This window comes from Canis lupus, chromosome 15, assembly GCF_003254725.2.
Source record: "Canis lupus dingo isolate Sandy chromosome 15, ASM325472v2, whole genome shotgun sequence".
In the NCBI taxonomy this organism is placed as follows: Eukaryota; Metazoa; Chordata; class Mammalia; order Carnivora; family Canidae; genus Canis; species Canis lupus.
The window spans coordinates 8397467-8423748 of NC_064257.1; the positions used below are offsets into that span (position 1 = coordinate 8397467).

At 53.8% G+C, this 26282-nt stretch overlaps 1 protein-coding gene across 1 annotated transcript in view; it reads left to right on the forward strand.

The window, feature by feature from the left end:
- Positions 1-1220: 1220 nt before the first annotated feature.
- The window catches only part of MYLK3 (myosin light chain kinase 3), a 34509-nt gene continuing 9447 nt past the window's right edge, over positions 1221-26282 (forward strand). Inside the window, 10 exon segments of the mRNA XM_025420006.3 lie at positions 1221-2228; positions 9129-9219; positions 10028-10161; positions 10163-10350; positions 12916-13346; positions 15226-15331; positions 15829-15922; positions 16312-16421; positions 17366-17507; positions 24646-24716. Coding sequence (XP_025275791.3) covers positions 1518-2228; positions 9129-9219; positions 10028-10161; positions 10163-10350; positions 12916-13346; positions 15226-15331; positions 15829-15922; positions 16312-16421; positions 17366-17507; positions 24646-24716 — 2078 coding nt within the window. The 5' untranslated portion in view covers positions 1221-1517.

Genomic DNA, 26282 nt, shown 5'->3' on the forward strand with positions numbered 1-26282 from the left:
GTGGGGAGAGCCGCAGAGAAGCCTCAGCCCTGCCAGGACCCTCGTGTCCTCAGGGCAGAGAGATGAAGGGGATCGGGCAGTGCCAGGCCTGCACGGGTGGGGGGCACCCCAGAAGCTGGCTGGCACTGTGGGGGACCCGAACCCACTGTTGGGCTGTGCCCTGCGCCCCGGAGAATCCTCTAGGCTTCCCTAGAGTGCAATCCGACCGTCGATCCCAGAGGCTCTGGCCATGCGCTGGTCCCCTCCGCGGGGTGCGGTCCTGGGCGCATGGCCCTCCTGGGGGACAGCAGCTGCAGCCCGGGGGTCCCCGAATCTCTTTTTCCAAGAAGAGTCTGTTTACTCTTGTGTGTTTCACGGCACGTGTGCTCTGAGTTCCAGGCCGTCGTTCCGCGACGCCCTGGCCGCTCCCACCGATGGGTCCAGATAGTGCGTGGCTGCCTGGGGACCGAGCTGGCCCCATGGAGACCCGCGAGCTGGGGCCTGTGGTCGCCGCCCCCGGTGTGTTCTGTGATTGCTTCTGTGGAGGAGGCGGCTGCAGGGACATGGGAGGGGGGCAGCCGGGACACCGTGTCTCCCTCGGCTCCCCAGCACGGCGGCTCCCCGTGCCTCCTGGCAGCACCTGCGGGTCGGGTGGGCTGCGGCCTGTCTGCTCTGGGCTCGTCCCCTCAGAACCGGGCTTCGGAGGCTGCAGTGGGTGGAACCTGCGAGAAGCCGGGTCCCCTGCCCTCTGGGCTGCTGCAGCGGCCGTTTCGGCCTCTAGACATTGATGCCCGGTGCCTGCGTGGTCGGTGCCGGGGGGGGTGGGGACCCTGGAGATGTGCCCGGGGGGCTCCGTGGGGAGCACGGCCGAGGGGTGGCACCTGGCGAGGAGCCTGAGCTGCTTCCCTCACGTCTATTATTAGGCCCAGGCGCCCAGTGACCGAGGCCGTGGAGGGGACGGCCCACAGACCCACAGGCAGTCCAAGCACATACACGGGCCGCTGCAAGGTAGCCGCACCCAAAATTTGTTTTTAATTTGCAAAAGCATCAAACGCTTTGTCACGGGAAAACTCGGAACGGCCCCACATTTACTTCTGCTCTTGCTTTTCATTGTGAACGCGGCGTGTCTGTGGCAGGTGGGATCCGGCCGCGCGGCTCGGCGCTTTGGGCCTCTGGAGGCCTTATACGTTTCTTTTTTTTAAAGATTTTATTTATTTATTCATGAGAGACACACAGAGAGGCAGAGACCCAGGCGGAGGGAGGAGCAGGCTCCATGCAGGGAGCCCAACGCGGGACTCGATCCCGGGACCCGGGGTCACGGCCTGAGCTGGCAGAAGCTCACTCCGGAGCCCCCGGGCGCCCCTGGAGGCCTCGTGCTGCGCGGGGATCCCCGAGGCCCCCCGTAAAGCCCAGCTTTGTAGCTCATTCCTGAGGGGCCCCATGCCTCCAAGCTCCGGTCCAAGCACCCGAAGCCCTGCCGGCCTGGGCAGATTGTTAGAATATTTGCCCGTCAGCACCCTCTCAGGGAGGAATGCTAGATGCTGCCACCATGTCAAGGGGCCCCAAGGGGAAGGGCCCTGCCAAGCTGTCACTCACGCCGCGGCCGACCCAGAGATAAGCGGAGGCGAGGGCTCGCAGACGCCGGGCCCCGCGCAACCGTGCGGGCTGGGCTGCGGACTGTGGACGGCAATGAGCTGCCGGGGCCCCTCGCCCGCGTGAACGCCCGAGGCCGTGGCTTCCGTGACTCATCGTCCTCGCGCAGCCGCCTCAGGATGTCGGGAGCCCCCCAGGAGGGTTTGGAGCCCCGGGGGCCACCGGCGGCCGGCAAGGCCTGCCTGACCACCATGGACACGAAGCTCAACGTGCTGAACGAGAAGGTCGACAAGCTCTTGCACTTCCAAGAAGACGTCACGGAGAAACTGCAGTGTGTGTGCCAGGGCCTGGGCCACCTGGAGCAAGGTCTACACCGGCTGGAGGCCCGTCAGGTCCCGGGCCCCGCTGGGGCCGCCCGCACCCCCGCAGCCGCCGCGCAGGCCGGGTGGCCCGAGGTCCTGGAGCTGGTGAGGGCCGTGCGGCAGGAGGCGGCCCAGCACGGCGCCAGGCTGGAGGCCCTGCTCGGGATGCTGGTGGCCGTGGACAAGGTGGTGGCCGTGGTGGGGGCCGTGTTCCAGAACTCGAAGGTCGTGGACTTCATCATGCAGGGGAGCGTGCCCTGGAGGAAAGGCAGCCTGGCCGACGGCCCCGTGGAGGTTGGTGTCCCCCGCCCTAGCCCGCTGTCCCCCCCCTCCCCCGGGGCTGCAGGAACAGCTGGCCTGCCGGGGACACCTGGGACAGCCGGGCTGAGATGCGGGGGAGTGCTGTGCCCTCCTGGGCCACCTGCCCCAGCTGCCCGTGGGGTCCCCGGGCAGGTCCCCGGCCGGCCGCTCTTCCCGGGAAGGGAGAGGCAGTGGCCATGGGGCCCGTGGGCCTTGGGCCGCTTCAGGAGTGGGAGGACACGGGCCGCTCGGGAGGGGAGCACAGTGAAGCATACACATTCCAGGGACTTCTGTTGGTTCCTCTGTCCCTTCACACCTGGAGGAGGAAGCAGCGGGAGCCCATCGGCCCAGCGGAGCCCCCTCCCCGTCCCCGTCCCCCTCCCGTCCCCAACCTTGGGCTGTGTCCCCGAGTGGGCGAGAAGGCGGACGTGCAGCTGCCGGTTGGAAGCTGAGTGTTGACAGTGAGCCCTGGGGACAGGCTGAGGGAGCCGGAGCCCGGGGGTGGACGGTGGCATTCCTGGGGGCGGCTGTTCCCGAGGATTGCACAACCAGGGCTGCTGTTGTGAGAGAGGAGGCGGCGGCCGGGCCACACTCTGTTTGGGAACAGCTAAGAGTCGGCCACTTAGCAACCCTTGGGCCGCCCGGGGCCACCAGGGCCACCCAGGGCCACCCTTCAGACCCCGCGCTCGTCCACCAGGCGAGGGGGTGGGGCCTGCAGGTGGCTGGCTCCCCGAGGCTCCTGGGAGCGGGGTGCGGGGGCTCCCCCCTACCCGGCTGGGCCTCCCAGGCCTGCAGACTCCCCAGTTCCCTGCGCGTCGGGCCGCGGGCCAGGCGACCTGCTGCTTTTCCCCCCATAAGCAAACTTATCTGTATTTTTATTTACTTATTAAGGCTGCAGAATGAGGGCGGTGCAGAGGGACAGGGAGGAGCTCGGGCAGGCGCGGCGCAGGGCCTGAGACCCAGGCCGAGGCTTCCCTGACGGGGCCCCCGGCGCCCCAACAACCTCAGATGGCAGAGAAACTTCTGTAACGTTAAGGCGCTCAGGTAAAGCGGTCACGGGGCGCCTGGCGGCTCGGCCGGGAAGGGGTGAGCGTCTGCCTCCTGGCCTCCGCTCAGGTCTTGATCTCAGGGCGCTGAGTTCGAGCTGGCGCTGGGCCGCCCACTGGGCCTGGAGTTCACTTAAACAGGGCGGCCTGGGGCTCAGTCAGCTCAGTGTCCGCCCTCGGCCAGGTCGGCCCAGGTCGGCCCAGGTCGGCCCAGGTCGGCCCAGGTCATGGTCCCAGGTCCCGGGGTCGAGCCCCGCATCGGGCACCCTGCTCAGCGGGCTCTGCTCCTCCCTCGGCCCCTCCTCCCCTCCCTGCTCGTGCTCTCTCTCTTGCTTCCTCTTTCTCTCTCCCAAATAAATAAAATCTTTAAAATACGAACAGACCAACAGAACAACATCCACGTGGTATCAGAGCACCAGGTCCCTGCGGCTCCGGCCCCCGGAGTCGTGGGCACCAGGTTCCTACAAAGCCTCCCAGAGTCTGTTTATCCATAAGCATCACCTCTTTGGTGGAACTCAATATTATTCATGTTATGCTGGCCTTGATTTTTTTTTTAAATTAATGTGTTTTGGGCACTGTTTTGTGTTCTTACATAGGAAAAGCTTCCTCGTTCTTAAAGTCGCGCGGTCTGCAGCTCGGGGATGAGTCTTATTTGTTCACTGGCTCCACATCGTGGTTTGTTTATATCATTTCTCACTTTTAGTTGCTATAAATAGCCAGGTGGTGAATGCCCGTAGACGTGCGAGCTTATCTCCCCGATACCCTCCTGGAAGGGGCAAGGCCAAGCCAAAGGGTAGAGTTGTGGACATAAGGCCACACTGACCTTCAGAGGAGTTGCTGCAGCCCGGCGTCCCGTCAACGGCTTACGGGAGACTTGTTGCCTCCCCTTTGCTAACAAAGCATATTATCCCATTTCATCCTTTGCTCGTGTGGTAAATTGAAAACTGAGACCTGATCGCGCATGGGGGGTTTCCTTTAACATTTTCAAGAATGTTTGCAAAAAGTACAAAAATTTTTATATGAAGATTCTCAAACGTTTATAAACACAGAGATCAGTCTCGTGACCCTGTGAACCCATGACGGGGGCCAACGTGGCTGCATCTGCTCCCCACCTACTTCCCTGTCTCAGCATCATTTTGAAGCCAATCTGGGACAGCGGATCGCTTCCTCCATAAACGTTAGCATTCATCTAGAAGATAAGGCCTCTTTTAAAAAATGTAATTATCGGGGATCCCTGGGTGGCTCAGTGGTTTGGCGCCTGCCTTTGGCCCAGGGTGCGATCCTGGAGTCCCGGGATCGAGTCCCACGTCGGGCTCCCCACATGGAGCCTGCTTCTCCCTCTGCCTGTGTCTCTGCCTCTCTCTCTCTATGTCTATCATGAATAAATAAATAAATCTTTTAAAAAAATGTAATTATGATGCCATTTTCACGACTAAAAAGTAGACAGTAATTTAACATTACCAAAGTTAGTGTTTGGATTTTCCTGATTGTCTTTATGCTCGTTTCCCCTTACGTATGTTATATGCCTCTTAGTGTTAATTCTTTTTCTTTAATTCATAAAAAAATTGAAAACACTCCATTATGGAAAATTTTAGACATAACCAGAAGTAGATGGGATGATATACCTCATTGTAGTTTTAATTTGTATTTCTTTTACCAGAAGTTTGAGCATCTTGCACAGATTTAAAACCTGTATTTTTCTGTGAACGCTGCTCATGTCCTTTTCCTGCTTTACTTTTTTTTTTTTTTTAAGATTTTATTTATTCAGGAGAAACACAGAGAGAGAGGCAGAGACACAGGCAAAGGGAGAAACAGGCTCCCTGCCGGGAGCCCGATGGTGGGACTCGATCCCAGGACCCTGGGGTCACGCCCTGGGCCAAAGGCAGATGTTCAACCGCTGAGCCACCCGGGCATCCCTTTTCCTGCTTTTCTACTTAAGTTTTTTTCCTTATTGATTTGTAAGAGCTCCTTATATATTGTGAAATTAGTTACCAAACACTTTGCAGATATGTAGGCATTCGCAAGTAGGGGGAAATCGTAGAGTACCCGGAGTTCTTGCCCCCCGTCTTGTCTGTGCTGCTCAGCTGGCATGTGGCTGGCCTCTCCTCTGGTCTCCGTGTGGAGTACACCTGTTGGTAACCATCTACAGCTTTGAGTCTAGGCCCTGGTCAGCTCCTGGTCTGTCCTCCACACCAGGCCTCTACCTCCGGCTGCAGACGGGGCGGGCGGGTCTCACGGGAGGATCCGGAGAATGGGTATAGTAGCCCCGCTATTTAACCCTTTGTTAGTGCTGAAAACAGAGACTTTCTGGAGACCCTCTTCAAACTTCCTAAGAGGGTGGGGGCATAGTCATGATCGGTGGAATTGAAGCAGATCCTAGCATTGGCTCCTAAATTTGAAAATTGTGCCAGGACTATGGAATTTCAGAAACAAACAAGCCGAAGGGAAAAAAGAGAGAGAGACACAAACCAAGAAACAGACTCTTAACGTTAGAGAACAAATCGATGGTTATCAGAGGGGAGGGGGTGGGAAAGGGAGAGCACTTGTGATGAGCCCTGGGTGTCGTGTGGAAGAGCTGAATATTGGTTTATTTTTTATTTTTAAAATAAATTGTGTTTGAGAGAGAAAGAGTGAGAGCAGGAGCATGAGTGGGGGAGAGAGGGAGGGGGAGAAGCAGGGAGCCTGATGTGGGGCCCATCCCAGGACCCCGGGATCGTGAGCTGAGCTGAGCCCCCAGGCGCCCCTTGAATCCATATATTGTACATCTGGAACTAATATCACACTATATGTTAACTCTACTGGAATTAAAATTTTTAAAGATGTCTTAAAAAAAAAAGTCCAAAAGAAAAAAAAGAAAGAAAATGGTGCCAAGACTTCGTGAAGGTCCTCCTGGGTTTTCTGCACCCGGTGGTGCTCGTGTTGGTAACGATGAGTTAGATCATTACCGATACAGCTGCTCCCCTCGAAGGACAGGGTCAGGCCGGCCGAGGTGCTCAGAAGACGCCCTTCCTCTAGGATGCTGTGCAGCGCTCTTCTTCCTCTGAAGAAGATTTGGACAACACGCGACCCGGCTGTGTGTGTGGGTGTGTGTCTGCGTGTGTGGGGGCGTGTGTACGCATGTGTGTAAGTGTGTGTGTCTGCATGCATGTGCCTGCATGTGTGTCTGCATCTGCGTGTGTGCCTACATGTGTGTATGTGTACATGTGCATTGCCTGCATGCGCATGTGCCTGTATGTGTGTGCGTGTGCCTGTGTGTGCGTGTGCCTGTGTGTGTGCCTGCGTGCGTGTGTACATGTGCCTGCACGTGTATGTGTGCCTGCATGTGTGTGTGCCTGTGCCTGTGTGTGTGCGCGTGCGCGTGCCTGCATGAGCGTGTGCACCTGCGCCTGTGTGTGCCTGCGTGTGCGTATGCATGTGTGCCCATGAGCCTTTGTGCCTGAATGCGTGTGCCTATGTGTGTGTGCCTGCATGTGTGCGTGTGCGTGCGTGTGTGCGCGTGAACCTGCGTGTGCCTGCGTGTGTGCATGCCTGCATGTGTGCGTGTGTGTGCGTGAGCCTGTGTGTGCCTGAATGCATGTGCCTACGTGTGTGTGCCTGCATGTGTGTGTGCATGTGTATGCATGAGCCTGTGTGTGCCTACGTGTGTGCCTGCATGTGTGCGTGTGCGTGCGTGTGTGCGTGTGAACCTGCATGTGTGTGTGCGTGCGTGCCTGTGTGCCTACATGCGGGTGTGTGTGCCCGGGTGTGCCTGCATGTGTGTATGCCTACATGTGCGTGTGCGTGTGTACGTGCGCGTGTGTGTGCCCACAGCGACAGTGGGTGGGGGATGGCTGTGAGCCCAGCAAGGTCTGCCAGGGGACCGCACCTTTGCATCGCTGCCCACCGGGGTGAAAGCGGGAGGCATGGGTGACACGGCTTCCTGTCCCTGGCTCCGGGGGTGGCAGGAGCGAGTGTGCGCAGAGGCCCCGGAGCGGCCCGTGCTGAGTATGGGGATGCGGGGCACACGGCGGTAGCTGCGTGGCAGCACGTGGCTGGTGCCGGGCTAGGGGATCCATGTGTCGAACCCCCAGGGACGGACCTGCCGCCTTGGGTCCCACAGGCCGGGCAGGCGGTGGCTGGAGGCCCAGGCCCGTGAGGGGAGCTGCCCCGGGACCCCCACCGCTTGGGCCTACTGGTGCCGGGTCATCCGGTTTTCTTGAGGTGACTCTGGGAACCAGGGTTGTACCCAGGGGCATTAAGGCATAATTTGCACACGGTAAGCGGCCCGTTCGCACACTCGGTCCGTCCGTTTTAGGTACACGGCTCCGCACGCGGTTACACCCCATCAGCACCCACACAGTCCAAACACGGAGCGATCCTGAGCCCCCTGCAGGAACTTAGACATTTAATGTAGGGGTTCCCGGGGGGCTCTGAGGTGAGCGTCTGCCTCCGGCCCAGGGCGTGACCCCGGGTCCCGGGATCGGATCCCCATGGAGCTCCCTGCAGGGAGCCTGCTTCTCCTCTGCCTGGGTCTCTGCCTCTCTCTGTGTCTCTCATGAATAAATAAATAAAATCTTTAAAAAAAACTTAATGTAAAAGCCTTCTAGCAGGGCGATGCGAAGCTGTCGGTGGGCAGCTGCCTTTGGCTTGGGTTGTGGGATCGAGCCCCGCATCGGGCTCCGGGCGCAGGGGCAGCCTGCTTCTCCCTCTCTCTGCTGCTCCCCGTGCTTGTGCGCTCTCTCTCTCTCTTTCAAGGAAATAAATAAAACCTTCAAACACAGTCTACTAGATTCAAAGTGTTAATAACAAATTTAAAAATGTAAAACGCTGTGCAGGCCAGACACAATGTGTCTGCAGCTCCTTTTGGCTCCGTGTCAGGGCCTCTGTGCCAGGGCAAGGGCCTTCAGTGGCAGGTGCCTGTGGCCAGGGCCTCGGGGCTGGGACAGACCTGCCACGGTGTTAAGGACCAGGCGGAGTCAAAGTCTGGAAACCTCTAGAAGCACCAGAGGGCCCAGCAAGGGGTCAGGTCATGTAGGAATGGCCAGGCTTAGGGATCCTGGGTGCTCCCGCCGGTCAGGAGTGGGAGCACTGGCCCGGACGGACCCCTGCGTCAAAACCAGAGCCGCCCGGGCCCCTGGCGCCTGCACATGCAGCTGCCCACACAGTCCTGCCACGGGCGACCCCTGGCTCAGGCGGGATGTGATCCCAGAGCTATGGGGCACTTGGTGCGGGGCACACGCTTGTTAGGATTCCACAATTCACTCCCCCAGGCCCCTCCCTGACTCCGCAAGGCAGGTAGTATTATCCTTCCTGTTTCACAGATGGGGAAGGGGAGACACGCAGAAGTCATGGATCGTGGCCAAGGGGTCAAGGTGGGGTCTGAACCCCGCAGGTCTGGCCAAGGGTCGGAGAGGCGGCTTGGGATGCCCCCCATCCCTGGCCTGCACTGAGCTGACCGTGGCACTCCCCCGCCCCCAGCCGCCCCTTTACCCCCAAACCAGGGCACATCTGACGTCAGGGGCCACGTCAAGCCAAGCCTGTAAAGGCCGTGACTCACCAACCTGAATTGTCACCGTAAGACTGGATTTATTCTGCTTCCTTGGCCTAAGTTCCTGGAGGCCCGCTCTGTAGAGGAGCCCCGTCGGGTCTGCGCCGTAGCGGGATGTGACGACACATTAGAAAGGACTTGGCGTTGGCGACCTTGGGGAGGGGTCTTTATTGCTAGAACAACAGTAGCAATATCTCCCCTCGAGTATTCCCGCGAGACCACGTGAGGCCACCTGAGTCCTACCCGAGGCCCGCGGTGGGTGCTCAGCAAACGTCGGTGGCCGCACGAGTGATGATGATGGTTATGACGTTGCTCTTTCAGAACAAAGATCGAGTAGAAGAGAAAGGAGCCAAACCAAAGCATGCGCTGAGCACCAGAGCCGTGCAGGCCGAGATCAGGGGGCCCTGGGAAGGTGAGTGGCCCCACGGCTGCGATCATTATTGTCCGTCTCACAATAAAAATGCCAACGCCGCCGCCGCCGACAGTGTGGTCACTAGCAAACCACTGAGGCTCCTTTATCTTTTTCATGTTTTAACCCTTCGTGTGTGTCTCACTGTATTTCTATTTTATTTATTTATTTATTTATTTATTTATTTATTTATTTATTTATTTATTTATTTATTTTTGTATTTCTATTTTAAAGTCACTCGGACGAGCTCCCTTCCATGTAAGCTGTGCCACCAGCCTGACCTCGGGCCTATTTCACTTTGCTTTAAATGTTCCTGCATCGCTTGTGTTCACGTTTCATCCTCTTTCACAATTTGGTGTAGTATTGACACGGTTCTAGAATTAAATCGACAAAACAAGGGATATATTAAGAGAAGCCCAGCTTCTATCCTCGTTCCTCCTTTATGTATGGAACCGCTCACAACATTTTTTGTCTTCTCTGTGTGTTTAGACCACGTTCCACGTGGTTCTACACACGCACCTGCACACGCGCACACGTGTCCTCCCTTCCTAGGGAGACAGAAGCACAGCACGGTCCCGTCACCCACGGCGCGTCCTGAGATCGGCCTGTAGCACATCTGGACATAGTCGCGTCTGTTTACGGCCGTGCAGCCGCCCGTGTGATAGGCCATGGCTCGGCCACGCGGCCTCCTGCTGAGGGTCACTTGGGTTGTTACAGACGCGCCGGCCGCGTGGCCTTTGCACGTCCCCGCAGTAGCTTCGGGACAGGCCCTCGGCCTGGGATGCGTTTTCATGGGCCTGTCTTCCCGCAGAGAGCCGGAGGGCGGCCCCGCCGGAGGGCCCAGCGGCCAGGCCGGCGCCCGTCAGCGCCTCGGGGCCAGGAGCAGACGTGTCCACGCAGGCGGAGGCCCTGCGGCGGCAGGAAGATGCGGTTCCTGGCCCTGGGCCCTGAGCCCCCCGGCCTCCTGCCGCTGCCTGAGAGCCCGGGCACCGGCCGGGGATGGTCTGCAGCATCCCCTAGGCTCGGGGAGGCCCCCCGCACAGACCAGGGAGCAGCATTCGGGGGGCCTGACCTGCCACCAGGGCTGCCCAGCCCGGCCCCGGCCACGCAGGCCGCCGGAGAGCCGCCTCCCAGGTAAGGGGCGCAGGTCCTCGCTGCGCAGAGCCCCGGGGGAGGCCGTCGGGGGGCGGGGGGGGGTGCTGTGGGCAGCTGAGAGCGCTGCTCCCGCCCGGCGCCCATTAGATTTACCCAAAGGAAGTTTTAAAATCCCAACATCTGAAAGTCTGACCTACTCCGTGTAGAGCGAGGCGCAGGTCTCCCTCCCCCTTTGCGGTCTCCCAAGCTCCTGGGGGGATCCTGGGGGAATCGGTGGGGAGCTCTCAGGACAGCCAGGCACACAGAGGCCCTGCCCAGGTGCCCCAGACCGCGCCCCCAGAGTGTGGGAAGCAGGGGAGAGGCAGAGATGTCCAGGGCCACACAGCGGGGGGCTCACAAAGCTGAAAGCCGAATCCGGGGTTCAGATCCGGAATCTGCTTCTACCCACTGCACCATCCTGCCTCCACCGATCAGCCTTTAATTAAGCCCCAGAGGGGATCCCTGGGTGGCTCAGCCGTTTAGCTCCTGCCTTTGGCTCAGGGCGTGATCCTGGAGTTCCAGGATCGAGTCCCGCATCGGGCTCCCTGCATGGAGCCTGCTTCTCCCTCCTCCTGTGTCTCTGCCTCTCTCTCTCTCTGTCTATCATGAATAAGTAAATAAGTAAATCTTTAAAAAAAATAATAATAAAATAAAATAATTAAGCCCCAGATACCGAGGTGGGAGACAGGGACGGGGATTCAGAGGGAGGGGGTAGAGGCTCAGTCGGTCCAGGGGGGCTTTGGGGACGATTACACCGGGGCCTGGCGGTGGGGTCGTGCCCTCAGGTCCAGCCCTTGGCCCCCCGCAGGCCCCGTGCTGACGGCCAGGCCCCCCAGCTCCGTGCGACTGTGCATCCCAGGCCCCTGGATGTGCTGCTTCCCCCTCTGGAGGGGGCCTGTGGCCCTCCTGCCCCTGCCCTGGGTTGTCCTTACCTGTAACACAGCCCGTCCCTTCCTGAGACGGGGCAGGGGGTGGGAGGGGTGGGGGGAGGGCTGCTGACCCGCAGAGGAGCCCAGACCGGCTGTCTGCTTCTGTTCTAGAAGGAAGTGAGTGTCTGTGGGGCCTCAGCCAGCTCAGGGGAGGGGCTCCCGGCAGGCATCCCTGGATCCTGGCCAGGGCTGTAACTAGGGAACCTAGGGGTGCGGGTGGACACGGTGGGGGCCCCAGAGGATGCTGCGCGAGGGGCAAGGTCTCCCTTCAGCCCTGAGCTGGATGCATAGGCACCTGCCTCGGCCCGGACGTGAGCGAGCACCAGCGGCCCTTCCTCGGGGTGGAGGGGGGTTGCCAGGCCTGAGCCCTGCCCCCCACCCCCGGGCTGGGCGGATGTGGTGCCCTTGGCAGTGCTCTAACCCCGCCGTGCGGCCTCGGGGCCTGGGGTACCCGGCAGCATCTGGGCCCTCGCTCAGCCTGTGGGCGTGAAGCCTGAGGGGCAGCAGTGACCTTGGCCACCTGACCCCCCGCGCCCCTCCAGCCCTGGCCTTCCTGCCGCCTCCCACGTCCCTCAGCCAGACGCCCGACCCCGTGGTCCCCGCCGCTGGGGCTGCTCCTGTCCCGCCGAGGCCAGCGGAGGGCAGGTTCCTGGGCAGGTTCCCGGGCAGGGGCAGCCAGCGCGGGCGCAGCTCCCACGGGGCCTGCGGGCTCGGACGGGCCCTTCCTGCCACGGAGGAGCCTCACTTCTTTCCCGCGTGGTTCAAAACCACCTCACATAACCTTACCCACGCGACCACGTTTAAGTGTCCGGTTCGGAAGTCTTAAGTATATTCAGGTTGTTGTTGTGATCTCCAGAGCATTTTTTTTTTCTTTTTAAAAACTTAAGAAAGATTTTAGTACGTATTTGAGGGAGACACAGAGAGCTCTAGGGGGGAAGGAGAAGCAGGTTCCCCCGGAGCCGGGAGCCTGGTGCGGGGAATGAGGACCGAGGACTCTGTGAGCCTGATTTTTTAACAAGATTTTGCTTGTTGGGGGGGGGGGGGGGGGAGAGCGGAGGAGGGGCAGAGGGAGAGTACTTGAAGCGGATTCCATCCCACGACCCTGGGATGTGACCTGAGATGTGACCTGAGCTGACACCAAGAGGCGGATGTTTGACGCACCAAGCCACCCAGGCGGCCCACAGTTGCCTGGTTTTAATAAAATATGTGGCACCTGGGGTTCCAGGGGGATATTTGACTTGGTTCACCTTTACTCACTTAACTGAGAGGAAGACCGAGGCCTACGGGAGGGAGGGGGGCGCCCAGTGTGCTGCCTCTGGGCTCGGGCCTCCTGGGCAGAAGAGGTTTCAGGGACTCGGGAGGGTTTGGTGCCTCCAGGCGTCCCTCCAGGTCACTTCGGGCCTCCAGGCCCCCGAGGGCAACCGGGATCCCATCCGGGGCAGTCTTTCCCTGAGGCCTGGGTCACGGGTGGGCTCTGCCGGGTCTAAGCACAATCTACGTTACTCCACCACGACCCATGGAGCCCTCGTCTGGGTGAGGAACTGAGGCCAGTGGGCCCGTGATCGCGGGGGCGGCTTGACCGGGTCACGGCGACTGCAAGTCCGTGCTCTCAAGGCCGCGGGTTCCCCTGCCCCAGGCTCGCCATCCACGTGCAGGAGACGGACACGCCCGGGGAGCTGCTTGTGACACGCGCGGCCGGCCTCAGCCCCGCACCCCCCGTGGAGGCCCCGGCTGCGGCCCGTCGGGGGGAGCAGGACCCACCTGGGCCCCCCCTGCGGGCCCCCGCCACCAAGTCAGCAGGCCAGACCCCGAGAGGAGCCGGCGGGAGGCCCCCACCGCGGGAGCGCAGCGACGCCGAGGGGGAGCAGGTGCCCGGGGCCGAGGCCACCGGGGGTCCGAGCGGGGCCGGCGCGGCCAGAGGAGGCGACGCGGGGGCCCCGGACGGGCCGCAGGACCAGGGCTCGGCAGCAGGACAGCCCGAGCCCGGGGAGGACCGCGCAGCTGGAGACCTGGGCAGCCGAGCAGGACGGGGGCCCTCTGGGGCCCAGGCTGGCGCCGTGGTTCTGGGTAAGTGAACCCCCGCTGTGCGCCCCAGGTCAGCGGGCTGGGGGGGCTGCTCCCCGGGGGCCTTCCCGCAGCTTCCAGGGACCGAGGACACGGGTCTGGGGGAGTCCCCGACCTGGAGCCACCCGCCAGGCCTCTGGAGGTGGAGAGGGAGGCCCCGAGACGCCGCGGGCTGAGCTGGGGTGACACGTGGACGGAGGGGGAAGCCCTGGGGCTCGACGGGTGGATGCTCTCCGCCACCCGTGTCGCTCCGGGTGCAGCCAGGGAAGGCCCCGTTAGAAGGAGCACCAAGTGCCGGGCGGGGTGTTGGCCGCGCCGTGAGCCGCGCAAACGCCGTCCATCCCTCCAGCGCCGGGGGCCGCCTCCCTCCGGTCTGAGCCCCCTTCCCACGTGCGGCGCGAAGGCCACCTTTGCTGGAATTTCGGGAAGTCCCTGAGCAAGGGCTGCGCAGTCCGCAGGTAACCTGGGCCCCTGCCCCTCCTGGGCTCTGTGGTGGCCCCATCCTGGTGGCATCTCCCGCTGTTCCCTCGCCGCCTGTGACTGGTCCCAATGTGGACCAAGACCAACCTCGATTCCTGAAACCAGCCTGAGACTCCGGAGTCTCTTCTGGGGCCTAGGGCGGTGATGAAGCCACCGTGAACTGAGGGTGGCCTATGGCCCGAGCCGGGGGCTTTGTGCCGGCCTTGCCCCTCGCAGGCTTGGGGGGCAGCAGGAATGGAAACAGGAGAGGCTAAGGAACCCGCCCAGGGCCGCGGAGGCAGTGTGGACACGGCTAGATCCGACCCGGGCTGTCTGGCTCCAGAAGCCTGCGTGCAAACCTCGTGGCTCGTCAGCCACTCGGGACAGAAGGCACCGAGGGGGCAGAAAAGCAAACTTCAAGCCCAACTCTAGATTTGGAATCTTTGAGACACACTCACAATCCTGGAGACACACTGACCTTTCCAGGCTCCCAGAAAAACAGCAGCATCAGCAGCCCAGACGTGTCACCCTTGGGGCCCGGGGCCCAGGTCCGCCCTCGCAGACACGAGAAAAGAATGAGCCATATTCTCTCAAGGCAAATTCAAACTTCGACTTTGGGGAGCAACGAGCTGCTCTTCTTAAGATGAACTTAGAGAAAATAGCAGTGTTTTCACCGCACCTGCTGGTGGAGCGCCAAGTGACCATGACAAGCCCAGAAAAACCCAACCAAGCCACCGACTTCCCGCCAGAGTCTCCCAGGCCCTAATACATAGAGCAGTTTCGGTCGTTGTGGCTGTTTTATTCCTTTACTCTGTTTTGTGCACCATTTCTAGGCTCATACACCTCTGGACAGCAAGATTTTTCCAAAATACTTAGACTATTTTTATCTTTCCAAGTGCTGGTGTCCTGCCCCCTCCAGGCCAGCGTCCCCAAGCTGACCCTCTAGGGCTACCTCACGGGCTGCTCGCCCCGTCAGGACGTGAGAGGGTGCAAAGCAGAGCGGGGGGGGCACTCGATCCTCCAGCCGTCGCCCTGCACCCAGCCCTGGCGGGGTCGCAGCCCTGCCCCTACCTGCAAACAGAGTCCCATCACGAAGTTCTGCTTGATGGCCCTGCTCGAGCGAGCCTCATGTTTCCTGTGGGCTGCACGGATCCACCTGGGTCCCCTCTTAACTTTAGGGAACAGACTGGGTATAATTGTCCATCTTGCCAAGAGCACCATTGGAGGTGATGGGACACGTGGGTTTGTCCGTCTGTCACTGCCTCGCTGTGGCCGTTGGGCCAGGGACCTCACTTCTCTGAATTCAGCTTGCCCCCCTGCCGCGTGGGTGACTCCCGTGAGGTGACCCTTGGGGAGGACCAAGCGGGTGGCTGAGAGTGGCGGGCTGTGCTCAGGGGGCTCACAGGCTACTGTCTCCGAACAGATGACAGCCCAGCCCCACCAGCCCCTTTCGAACACCGGGTGGTGAGCGTCAAGGAGACGTCGACAGCGGCCGGTTACACAGTGTGCCAGCATGACGTCCTGGGAGGGTAGGTGGGCTTCCACCTCGATAAGGGGCAGGGGCGGCGGGGGGGGGCAGAGACCCCTGGAGACCTGACCTGGCATGCTGCTGGAAGCTCTTGGGAAGGGGTCGATCAGGAGCCAAGGCCAGGAGTGGGACACACGGCACGGCGTGCAGGTGACGGGATAGTCCACAGAGAGTGGGTGAGTGCAGGAGGCCCACACAGTGTGGGCATGGGACTGCGCCCTGGAGGTGGTAGGGCCATCTGGGTGGTGTGGAGTGAGGGAGACAGTCCCTGGGGTGCAGGATAGACCACTTATGATAGGGTGAAGAAGGTCCTCTCTAGGTATCAGGATAACCCATGTGGTGTGAGTCATGACTATAGCACCTCCAGGGTGCAGGGTACTCTCCACGGTGTTTAGGAACCAAGGGCAGGACCAGGAAGCCCAGGGTGCAGGACGGCCCACCATGTATGGAGGGGGCCTGCGGGGGCTCTCAGCCTGCCGTACCGTCGTGTCTCTGCAGGGGCCGGTTTGGCCAGGTGCACAGGTGCACGGAGAAGTCCACAGGCCTCTCGCTGGCAGCCAAGATCATCAAAGTGAAGAGTGCCAAGGACCGGGTGAGGCATCTGCCCTGGGCCAGCCGGGATCTCAGGCCAAGTTCAGGGCTCCTGTACTTGCCTCCTGGCCCCAAGCCACCCCAGGCCCCTGCATGCTGCTCAGGAACCCTGCCAGCTTCCCTGCCTCTTTTCCATGACTCCCACACTCTGGGCAGCAGGGTCCCTCTGTACCTCCAGCCTTCCTTCTTTGGGCCTGAGGTTCCCTATCTGTAGGAGGGTGGGTTGACCTACGGTCCCTTCTGTTGTGAGAATTTGGTTTGGGTGATGAGTTGGAGACTGAGGTGAGAGCAGGGAAGGAGGATGTGGGCATGCACGTGTCTTGGGGGACATGGCTGGCTCATCTTCCTGACCCATTTCTTGGAAACTCCTGTCCCGTCTGACTCCGCAAGGAGGACGTGAAGAATGAGGTCAACATCATGAACCAGCTCAGCCATGTGAACCTGATCCAGCTCTATGACGCCTTTGAGAGCAAGAACAGCTTTACCCTCGTCATGGAGTAGTGAGTGTCTTGGGAGGTGGAGCGGTGACTTGTCTGCGGGCCAGGACTTAGGGCCCGGGGCCGGGGCCTGTGGTTCTAGGCAACACTCTCCCTTTCCCTTCCCCTCTCCGCGACATCTAGGAAATGTCATCGCCTCCAGTATGGAGCATGGAGGACAAAGCCATTTGTCATAAACCAGCAGTGGACCTGACTGACCTATACATGTGTGTCAGTTTGGCCTACACAATTTTTAATGATTTTGATTTAGGTGTTAAGAATTGGAAATTGGGAGATTTCCACACTGAAACCCAGATATCTTGCTTTAAAAAAAAAAAAGTGAAAGATCTAGTAATGCTGGAGCTGCATTTCCAGCTGGAAACGGTGCTGGAGCTCCTACTGGCTGATTTTGTAGACCAGGCAACCAGTCTCCCATTTGCCACAGTCCCCACCATTCCCAACTACCCCGAAGCTGAGGCCGGAGGCCCAGAGGCCATTTATTTACTTATTTTTGTGCTTGTGTTGCTATTTTCCTTCTGGTAAGATTTGTCCTGTCGTGTCGCAACCAAGACTGGAAAAACAAGAGATAGACGAAGGGCTGTATTTCACAAAAACGTTTGTCTCACATCTGGTCTTATTTCCCCATTTTGAATTCCTGCCATGTAGGTGCTAATTGGCCCCTGTAGACAAATGAGTTTATAATCTTGGCCCAGAGTATCCAGAGTGAGCCTGGATTGTCAACACTGAAAACAATCCCCAGTCGTCCCTTTGGCCCATCGATTCCTTTTTACCACCTGCACTCTGAACTGAGCTGAGAACAGACCAGAACAAAGATCTCCATAAGACCTGGAGGGCAGTGGCACCCTCAGGTTTCCTGGGTTGGCCTCCCTAGACTCTTGGTGATAAGAGTGGACAAGTCCTCCGAGAGCCTCACTTAGGTCAGTGCCTGCCTCTCTTTGCCCTGGCAGCGTGGACGGGGGTGAACTCTTTGACCGGATCACAGAGGAGAAATACCAGCTGACCGAACTGGATGTGATCTTGTTCACCAAGCAGATCTGTGAGGGTGTGCATTACCTCCATCAACACTACATCCTGCACCTGGACCTCAAGGTCAGGCTCCACCTGGGCACGTGGTGGGTTGGCCCCCAGGGCTCCTGAGCGTCTGCTACTCTCTTACCTTAAGAGCTCTATCAACAGACGATCTTGGCTTCCATTCCTGGCTCTCTGCCATCTCCTAGTTCCGGAATAAATGAGTCATGCTGGCTCTCTGAGCCTCAGTTCTCTCATCTGTAAAATGTGGATAATCGTACCTCTTTCAGTGTTATTTGAAGATTAAATGATACGATGACCTTCTTTTCTTTAAAAATATCTTGAGCGAGAGAGAGAAACCAAGAAACAGATGCTTTAATTATGGAGAATGAACTGATGGTTACCAGAGGGGAGGGGAGGTGGGGGGTGCAGTGAGGTAAATAGATGATAGGAATTAAGGAGGGCACTTGTATGAGCGCTGGGTATTGTATGTAAGCGCTGAATCACTAAATCGTATACCTGAAACTAATCTTACACTGTATGTTAGCTAGCTAGAATTTAAATTAAAAAATTTTAAGATTCATTTAAAAAATTAAAATAGAAACATAACAAATATATATAAAGTACAGAGTGAAAGTTCCTCCCATCCAGTCTCCATGCTAAGAGGTCTTCTCTATTAGCAGTTTGACATGATACATACACAGGTGCTCATGCTACACATCTTGTTTTTAAACTTACCTTTTTTTAGTTAACAGTACATCGTGGACATCTTTTCTCATTCTCTTTAAGGGCCATGTGATATTGCATTGAATGAATGCATTACATTCTCTTTCGTCTACTAGGATGGTCTTAGGAGTGCCATGTGCTGGGTGCAGTGCCTGGCTGGTAGTCAGGACTTGGTACATGGTGCCTGTTTCTGTGGTTTCCCACTCTGCTGGGCCAACAGGAAGGTGTTTCTCTATAACACCTTCCAGGAATTTCAGTGGCTTCCCACAGGAGGTGTGCAGTAAGTTGGACAGACCTGTGTGGGTGTCCATCACTTCTTCTGAGCATCTTTTCTGATTGACTTCAGACTGTAAGGTTGGAGTACTGGGAAAAAATGATGGAGATGGTAGGGAATTGGCCTCAGGCTTCCTAGATCACTAGAACTGATTTCAGAGCTTCTGGACAAGCTGCTCTGTGAGCTTGGCTGTTAGGGAAAACTCAGGCTTCTGCTCTGTGGTCCTGGGTCAAAGACCAGCCTTTGGGGCAATACTTGTGTCTCTGCAGCAAGAGATAATCATTACTAAGGCCCATTTCCCAGCCAGGAACAGGGCATGTGGTGGTTTAGTCCCTTTCTGGCCATGAGATCTTGGGTAAATTCCTTGATCTTACTGATTGATCTTACATAAGCTCATCGATTGCAAAATGGGGAATCAGCATCTACCTCTTAGAAGTGTTATATGATTTAAACATGGAGAAAGAGCCCCAGAGCTACTGTTTAATACAATAACCACAAGCCCACGTGTGGCTATTAAACACCTGAAATGTGGCTAGTGTGACTGAGGAACTGAATTTTAAATCTTATTAATTTTAATTTATTTAAATTTAAAAACTGACACTCTGGTTATTATCATACTTTTAAGTATATTTGGAATGACTTCAATATGTGAATTTACTTTTCAACTATAAATTTCATGAAATCTAAATACATCTAAAATATTTCTGATGAAAATTTAGTATCTGAGTTGAGATGTGTTGTAAATATAAAATACATGCTAGATTTCTAAGTCTTAATATAAAAAAAGAATGGAAAATATCTCAATGTTTTTCATATTGATAACCTATTGAAATGATAAAATATTGGGCATATTGGGTTACATGAAATATATTATGGAGTTAAGTTTTAGAAAATACTTTAAGATGAATGAAAATGAGAACACAATATACTAGAACTTATGGGATGCATTTAACCCAGGAGGAAATTTGTTGCAAACCCCAGTATTAAACAAGAAGAAATATCTCGAATCAGTAATCTAAGATCCCACAAAGAAGAGCAAGTTAAACTCAATGCAGAAGAAGAAAGGAAATAATAAAGAGTAGAGCATAAATAAATGAAACAGAGAATAAACAATAGAGAAAATCAGTGAAACCAAAACTTGATTGGTTGGAAAGATCAATAATCTTTGTGATTATTCTCAATAAGATATGAGCAAACTGAATACAACAACATGTAAAAAGGATTATACATATGACAAAGTAGGATTTATCCTAAGAATGCAAGGTTGGCTTAACATATGAAAAATCAATCAATGTAATATGCCATATCAATAGAATATAGAACAAAATCACATGATCATTTCAATAGATGCAGAAAAAAGACTTGACGATGTCAGACAACTTTTCATGATGAAAACAGTAAACAAAGTAAGTGCAGAAGAAACTTCTTTAACTTGATAAAGGCCATGTATGGAAAACCCACAGCTAACATTATACATAATGGCAAAAAGTTGAGTGCTCTCTCCTTAAGATCAGGGACAAAACAAGGATGCCTGCTCTTGCCGCTGCTATTAAACACTGTACTTCATGTTCTAATCAGGACAGTTAGACAAGAAAATAAGTAAAAGGCATACAGATTGGAAAGGCAGAAGTAAAACTCCGTTCTCAGATGACATGATCTTGCATATAGAAAATGTTGAGGAGTTGGAGGGAAAACTATTAGAACAAATAAGTGAGTTCAGCAAGGTTAAAGGATATAAGACAAATGTGTATCACTTGTAGTTCTATACCTAGTAATTAATAATCTGTAAATAAAATTAAGAAGAATCCATTTACAATAGAAGAGTCCTCCATCTTGGTTTCCTTTTCCATGGTTTCAGTAACTTGTGGTTGGCCACAGTTCAGAAACAGATGATCCGCCTTCTGATGTACGGTTAGAAGGTCAGTAGTAGCCTAACACTAAAGCACGATTCCTACATTATTCACCTCACTCCGCATCACTGGGCATTTTGTCATTTCCTGTCATCCCAAGTAGAAGCCTGAACGTAGTAGAATAAAATATTTTGAGAGAGAGGCCACATCCCCATAATTTTTATTATAGTATATTTTATTTTATTTTTTATATACATTTATTTTTATTGGTGTTCAATTTGAACATATATTGCCAACATATAGAATAACACCCAGTGCTCATCCCATCAAGTGCCCCCCTCAGTGCCCATCACCCAGTCACCCCTACCCCCTGCCCACCTCCCCTTCCACCCACCCACCCCCAGTCGTTTCCCAGAGTTAGGAGTCTCTCATGTTCCGTCTCCCTTTCTGATATTTCCCACTCATTTTTCCTCCTTTCCCCTTTATTCCCTTTCACTATTTTTTTATATTCCCTAAATGAATGAGACCATATAATGTTTGTCCTTCTCCGATTGACTTACTTCACTCAGCATAATACCCTCTAGTTCCATCCACGTTGAAGCAAATGGTGGGTATTTGTCGTTTCTAATGGCTGAGGAATATTCCATTGTATACATAAACCACAGCTTCTTTATCCATCATCTTTCAATGGACACTGAGGCTCCTTCCACAGTTTGGCTATTGTGGACATTGCTGTATACATATTTTATAATTGTTTTGTTATTAGTTGTTAATCTCTTACTGTGCCTAATTTATAAGTTATTTATAAGTTAATCATAGGAATGTATATATAGGAAGAAACATAGCATATATAAGGTTTGGTACTATCTGTGGTTTCAGGCATCTACTAGGGGTCTTGGAATGTATCTCCCATGAATAGGGGGGTGCTACTGAAATATCAAAAAGAATAAAATATGCAGGAATAAATTTAACAGATGAAGTGCAAGACTTGTGTTCTTAAAGCCACAGAACATTATTAAAAGAATCTAAAGAAGACCTATAAATGGAAGCATAGCCCATAGTCATGGATTGGAAGACTTAATTTTGTTAAGATGGCAATAATTGATCTACAGATTGAACACAATCTCCATCAATATTGCAGCTAGCTTCTTTACAGAAATTAATGCATTGATCCTAAAATCCAGATGGAAATTTAGGGGATGCAGAATAGCAAAAACAATCTTGAAAAAGAAGAGCAGGGCAGCCGCAGTGGCTTAGTGGTTTAGTGCCACCTTCAGCCCAGGGCGTGATACTGGAGGCCTGGAATCAAGTCCCACGTTGGACTTCCTGCATGAAGCCGGCTTCTCTCCCTGCTTCTCTCTTTCTCTCTCTGTGTCTTTCATGAATAAATAAATTTTAAAAAAAGAAAGAAAGAAAAAGAAGAGCAAAGCTGAAGGACACACATCTCCTAATTTCAAAATTTACAACTAAGCTACAGAAATCAAAACAATGAGTTATGTGTATGAGGATGAATAGATAGCTCGATGGCATACAGTTGACAGTCCAAAACCAAACCCTTATATTTGTAGGATGTTGATTTTTTGATAACTGTGCCATGACAATTCAATGAAGAGAGAATAATCTTTTCAATGGACACCAAGCTTGATACCCACATGCAAAAGCATATACTCATACTATAACCAAAAATTAACTCGAAATGGAGTGTAGACTTAAATGTAAGACCTAAAATTATAAAATTCTTAGAAGAAAACATAGGAGTAAATCTTTGTGACCTTGGATTACTAGGCAATGATTTCTTGGGCATGACTCAAAGCAAAAGCTAGAAAAGAAAAATAGATAAATTAGACTTTATCAAAATTAAAAACCTTTAGGCTTCAAAGGATATCATTGTGAAAATGAAATGATAGCCCATAGGATGGGAGAAATATTTCCAAACAATATATCTGATAAGGGACTTATGTCTATAATATGTAAAGAAATCTTACAACTCAAAAATTGAAAGACAAATTTTTGAATAGGCGAAGGATTTGAAAAGACATTTATCCAATAAAGATATACAAATGGGCAATAAGCATATGAAAAGATTAGCAACATCATTAGTCATTGGAGAAATGCAAATAAAAACTGCAGTGAGATACTATTTCACACGCATTAGACAAAGTTAAAATAAATAAAAATGACGGGGACACCTGAGGGGCTCAGCAGTTGAGCATCTGCCTTTGGCCCAGGGTGTGACCCCAGGGTCCTGGGATCGAGTCCAGCTTCGGGCTCCCTGCAGGGAGCCTGCTTCTTCCTCTGTCTGTCTCTGCCTCTCTCTGTGTGTCTCTCATGAATAAATAAAATCTTCAAAAAATAAAACTGGAACTCATACATTGCTGATGGGATTGTAAAATTGAGCACCCACTTTATTTTTTTTAATCTTTTTTTTAAAGATTTTTATTTATTTATTCATGAGAGACACAGAGAGGGGCAGAGACACAGGCAGAGGGGGAAGCAGGCTCCATGCAGGGAGGACTCAATCCCGGGACTCCAGGATCGCGCCCTGGGCCAAAGGCAGGCGCTAAACCGCTGAGCCACCCAGGAATCCCCAGATCCTAAAATGTTAAATGCAGACTTACCTCATGACCCAGTGATTTACCTCTAAGTATGTACTCAAGAGAATTGAAAACATAAGTCAACACTAAAACTTGTACGTAAGTGTTCTTAGCAGCATTGTACATAATAGCTCCAAAGTGAAAACAACCTGAATATTCACTAACAGATGAATAGGTGCACAAAGATGGTATATCCATACAATGGAATAATTTTCAGCTGTGAAAAGGAATGAGGGAGGTACTGATACATAGTACAATATAGATAAACCCTAAGGATATTATGCTAAATTAAAGAAGGCAGATGCAAAAGGCTGGCATTTGTAGGATTCATTTATATGAAATGACCAGAACAGGTAAATTGAAAGAGACAGAAAATACATTATTGGTTACAAGATTTAGGGAAAGGATGGAGAGTGACTGAAAAATGTTCTAAAATTAGATAGTGATGATCATTACATAACTGTGAATATATTAAAATCCACAAAATTAAAAAATAAATAAAATCCACAGAATTATATACTTTAAAATGAATATTATATTATTTATTATTTATTTTCAATAATGCTATTATAAAAATTAAGTTCATTTATTTCTTTTTTTTCATTCCTTTTTACCGTTTTACTGTAGCTGCTAGAAAATTTTTAATTATAGATATAGTTCACATTATATTTCCATGGGACAGTGTTGCTCTAGACCTTAGAGAGAAGATATGGAGACTTCGAATCCCCATTCTCCTGCTCTTACCTGAGGAGCTGGATGACTCCATTATAACATAAATAACAATAAAGCCTCCTGTTGGGAGAATAGTACTGACATTTGCTTTGAAAGCTGTACAGTATTTAGCAGCATATGTGTGACTCGATCCTTATACCCTCCCAGGAGGAAGGCAGGAAGTCGTTATTACTCCCATTGCACAGGTGGAGATACTGAGGAAAGAGAAGGGACTGGCCCAGGGCCACGGATGCAGATAATAGACCCCTAGACCTCGGGCGCTAGGCCTCGGTCTCCAAGGCTTTTCTACCATAAACCCTCCATGTGCATCCACCCCAACCCCATCCAAATTTGTTTGGCTCGAGAAGCAAGCATCGTGCCAGGCTCCCCCCAGGCGTCCAAGCTAATCTGAAGAACTTAGAGGAGAAGCGTGTCAGGACCACCACCTCCATCCCTTGGGTCACCGCTGTCATCACAAAATGGGGGATTGACATTGAGAGCTCTGATCTCCTGACCAGATTCCTGCAGCATTGGTTCCCACCCCCGAGATTCTGCTGTCATGGGTCAGGGTTGGGCCTGGACATCAGGACCTTAGAGCTCCCCTGATCATTCTAATGCACAGCCGACTTTCAGAACCATGACCCCGAGCCGACAGTCTTCAACAAGCAGCTTGTGGGCCAAGTCTACATCACAGGGATGTTCTGTTTGACTCCTGCACATGGGACGTATGTTTACATTTGGTTGTCAATATTTAAAAGCATGGAATTTTACATAAAAATCTGTAGTCTGGCTTCTCTCGAACAACCGGGCCTGCATTCCGTGTGGTGACCACTGGCTGGAGCTGCTTTACACAGGCCAGAAGTGCCCCCATTCTCTACAAGCCATGCCACTCCCTGTTGTCTCAAGCCCCCCTTCCTCCCGTTTACGATCTACATATCCCTGTAGGACTGTCCTGTCCCCTTGGCTCTCCTGGAGGCTGGGAAACTGCGGCCTATTGACAGAAGTGTGGCAGGTGCACACCTTGGCTGCCGGTTGAGCTAAGCACATGTCTCTCTCTTTCCCAGCCGGAGAACATACTGTGTGTCAATCAGACAGGACATCAAATTAAGATCATTGACTTCGGGCTGGCCAGAAGGTAAGAGAATTGTATCTGGCACTTTGACAAAACTCCTCGGGGACTCCTTGTGACTGTCTTGGATGTGCCAATCCTTGGGTTTGCGACTGACACAGGACGCTCTGTCACGGAGCGGCTGGTAGCCTTTGCGTATGCAAACAGGCCTCAGAGGACCCTGGGGACTGGGGTGGCTTCACGCTGCAGACTCTGCAGGCTTCCAGGGGCAGGGACGGTGCTAGATGTCACATAGCTCGGCACACCCTGGCTCCAGGGCTGCGGTGGGGACAGACTGGGTCTGAGGATGCCCATGCAGTGGTGCTCTTTGAACTGTCACATCCTCCCTGCTCAGACGAGGTTTGAAATACAATTAATCCCACAGCCTGTCAAGGAGAAGCAAGGACTTCTGCCTTATAGCAACAGTCTACAAACAGGGGTAGTTGTATGTCCATCCTCCAGGCTTTCTCCAGAATTCTGTTTCCACCGAGAATGACATTTCTCTGAGAATCACATATTTTCTAGGTACAGCTGAATTTTCTGCTCTTCAAATTTTCTGTCGCCCTGGTGGTCATTTTCCCCAAAGAAGTTGTCTTTGTCGCCTTATAAGACTAATGGTGTCCTCCACTCCATCCACAAGGGGAAGAAAGCAAAACCTTGTCCCAGGGAGACAAAGCCACTCAGCCTCTGGTGTCCAGACCTGCCTCCCAGAAACAGTAATCAAAACCACAGAGCGTCTTCCTGGGTCCCTCTCCCATGGGGTGAAGTGGTAAATGTACTTACCTCTTTGTAGGGGTAAAAGATGCATTTCCAATGCCCACATTAAGGATGGGAGGCCAAAGGTGAGGTCATGAGAGTAATGGCAGAGGGAAGTGTATATAACCCTACTGACCTTCAGGGTCCCCATCACCCAGTGGCTGGTTTTTCAGGAACAATACCAAACCCCCCAACCCAAATGCTTCAAAATCACATTCAATCCATAATGTAAAAAATTGCTTAATGTTTTCCTAAATAATGTCTTATAAGGTTTGGCCACATCCTCTACACTTGCATGTCCTATATGCTAGAACGAGGTCTCTGTTATCACTTTCCAAAGAGCCTTTGTGGACATTTCTCCCCTCACCGCGGGCCCCTCCCCATGAAGCTTAATGCCGCAGAGGTCCTTTGTGTCTGTCCTGTGTCCTACATGCAGCTGAAGTCCTATGTGCCTGCACCTCTGGAGGGCCACAAAGCCCTGTAACGGCTAAGACTATTTTTTTAAAGTTTTTATTTACTTATTTGTGAGACAGAGAGAGAGGCAGAGGCAGAGGGAGAAGCAGGCTCCCTGTGGGGACCCGGGGTCATGCCCTGAGCCCAAGGCAGATGCTCCCCCGCTGAGCCGCCCGGGGGGGGCCCCAGCCCAGACTTCTCCGCCCTTCCAGGGGGCAACGTTCAGGCAGCGGGCAATTCTGTTCCCCCTGAATGCGCAGCCTCCCCAGGGCATGTGGAGCGCCCCCACCCCAGATGTCCAATCGCCAGAGGAGCATGTACAGTGACAAACCGGATTCAGGCAGAGTTAGCAGCGGGGGCTTGGAGTCTGGGAAGGAGGACCCA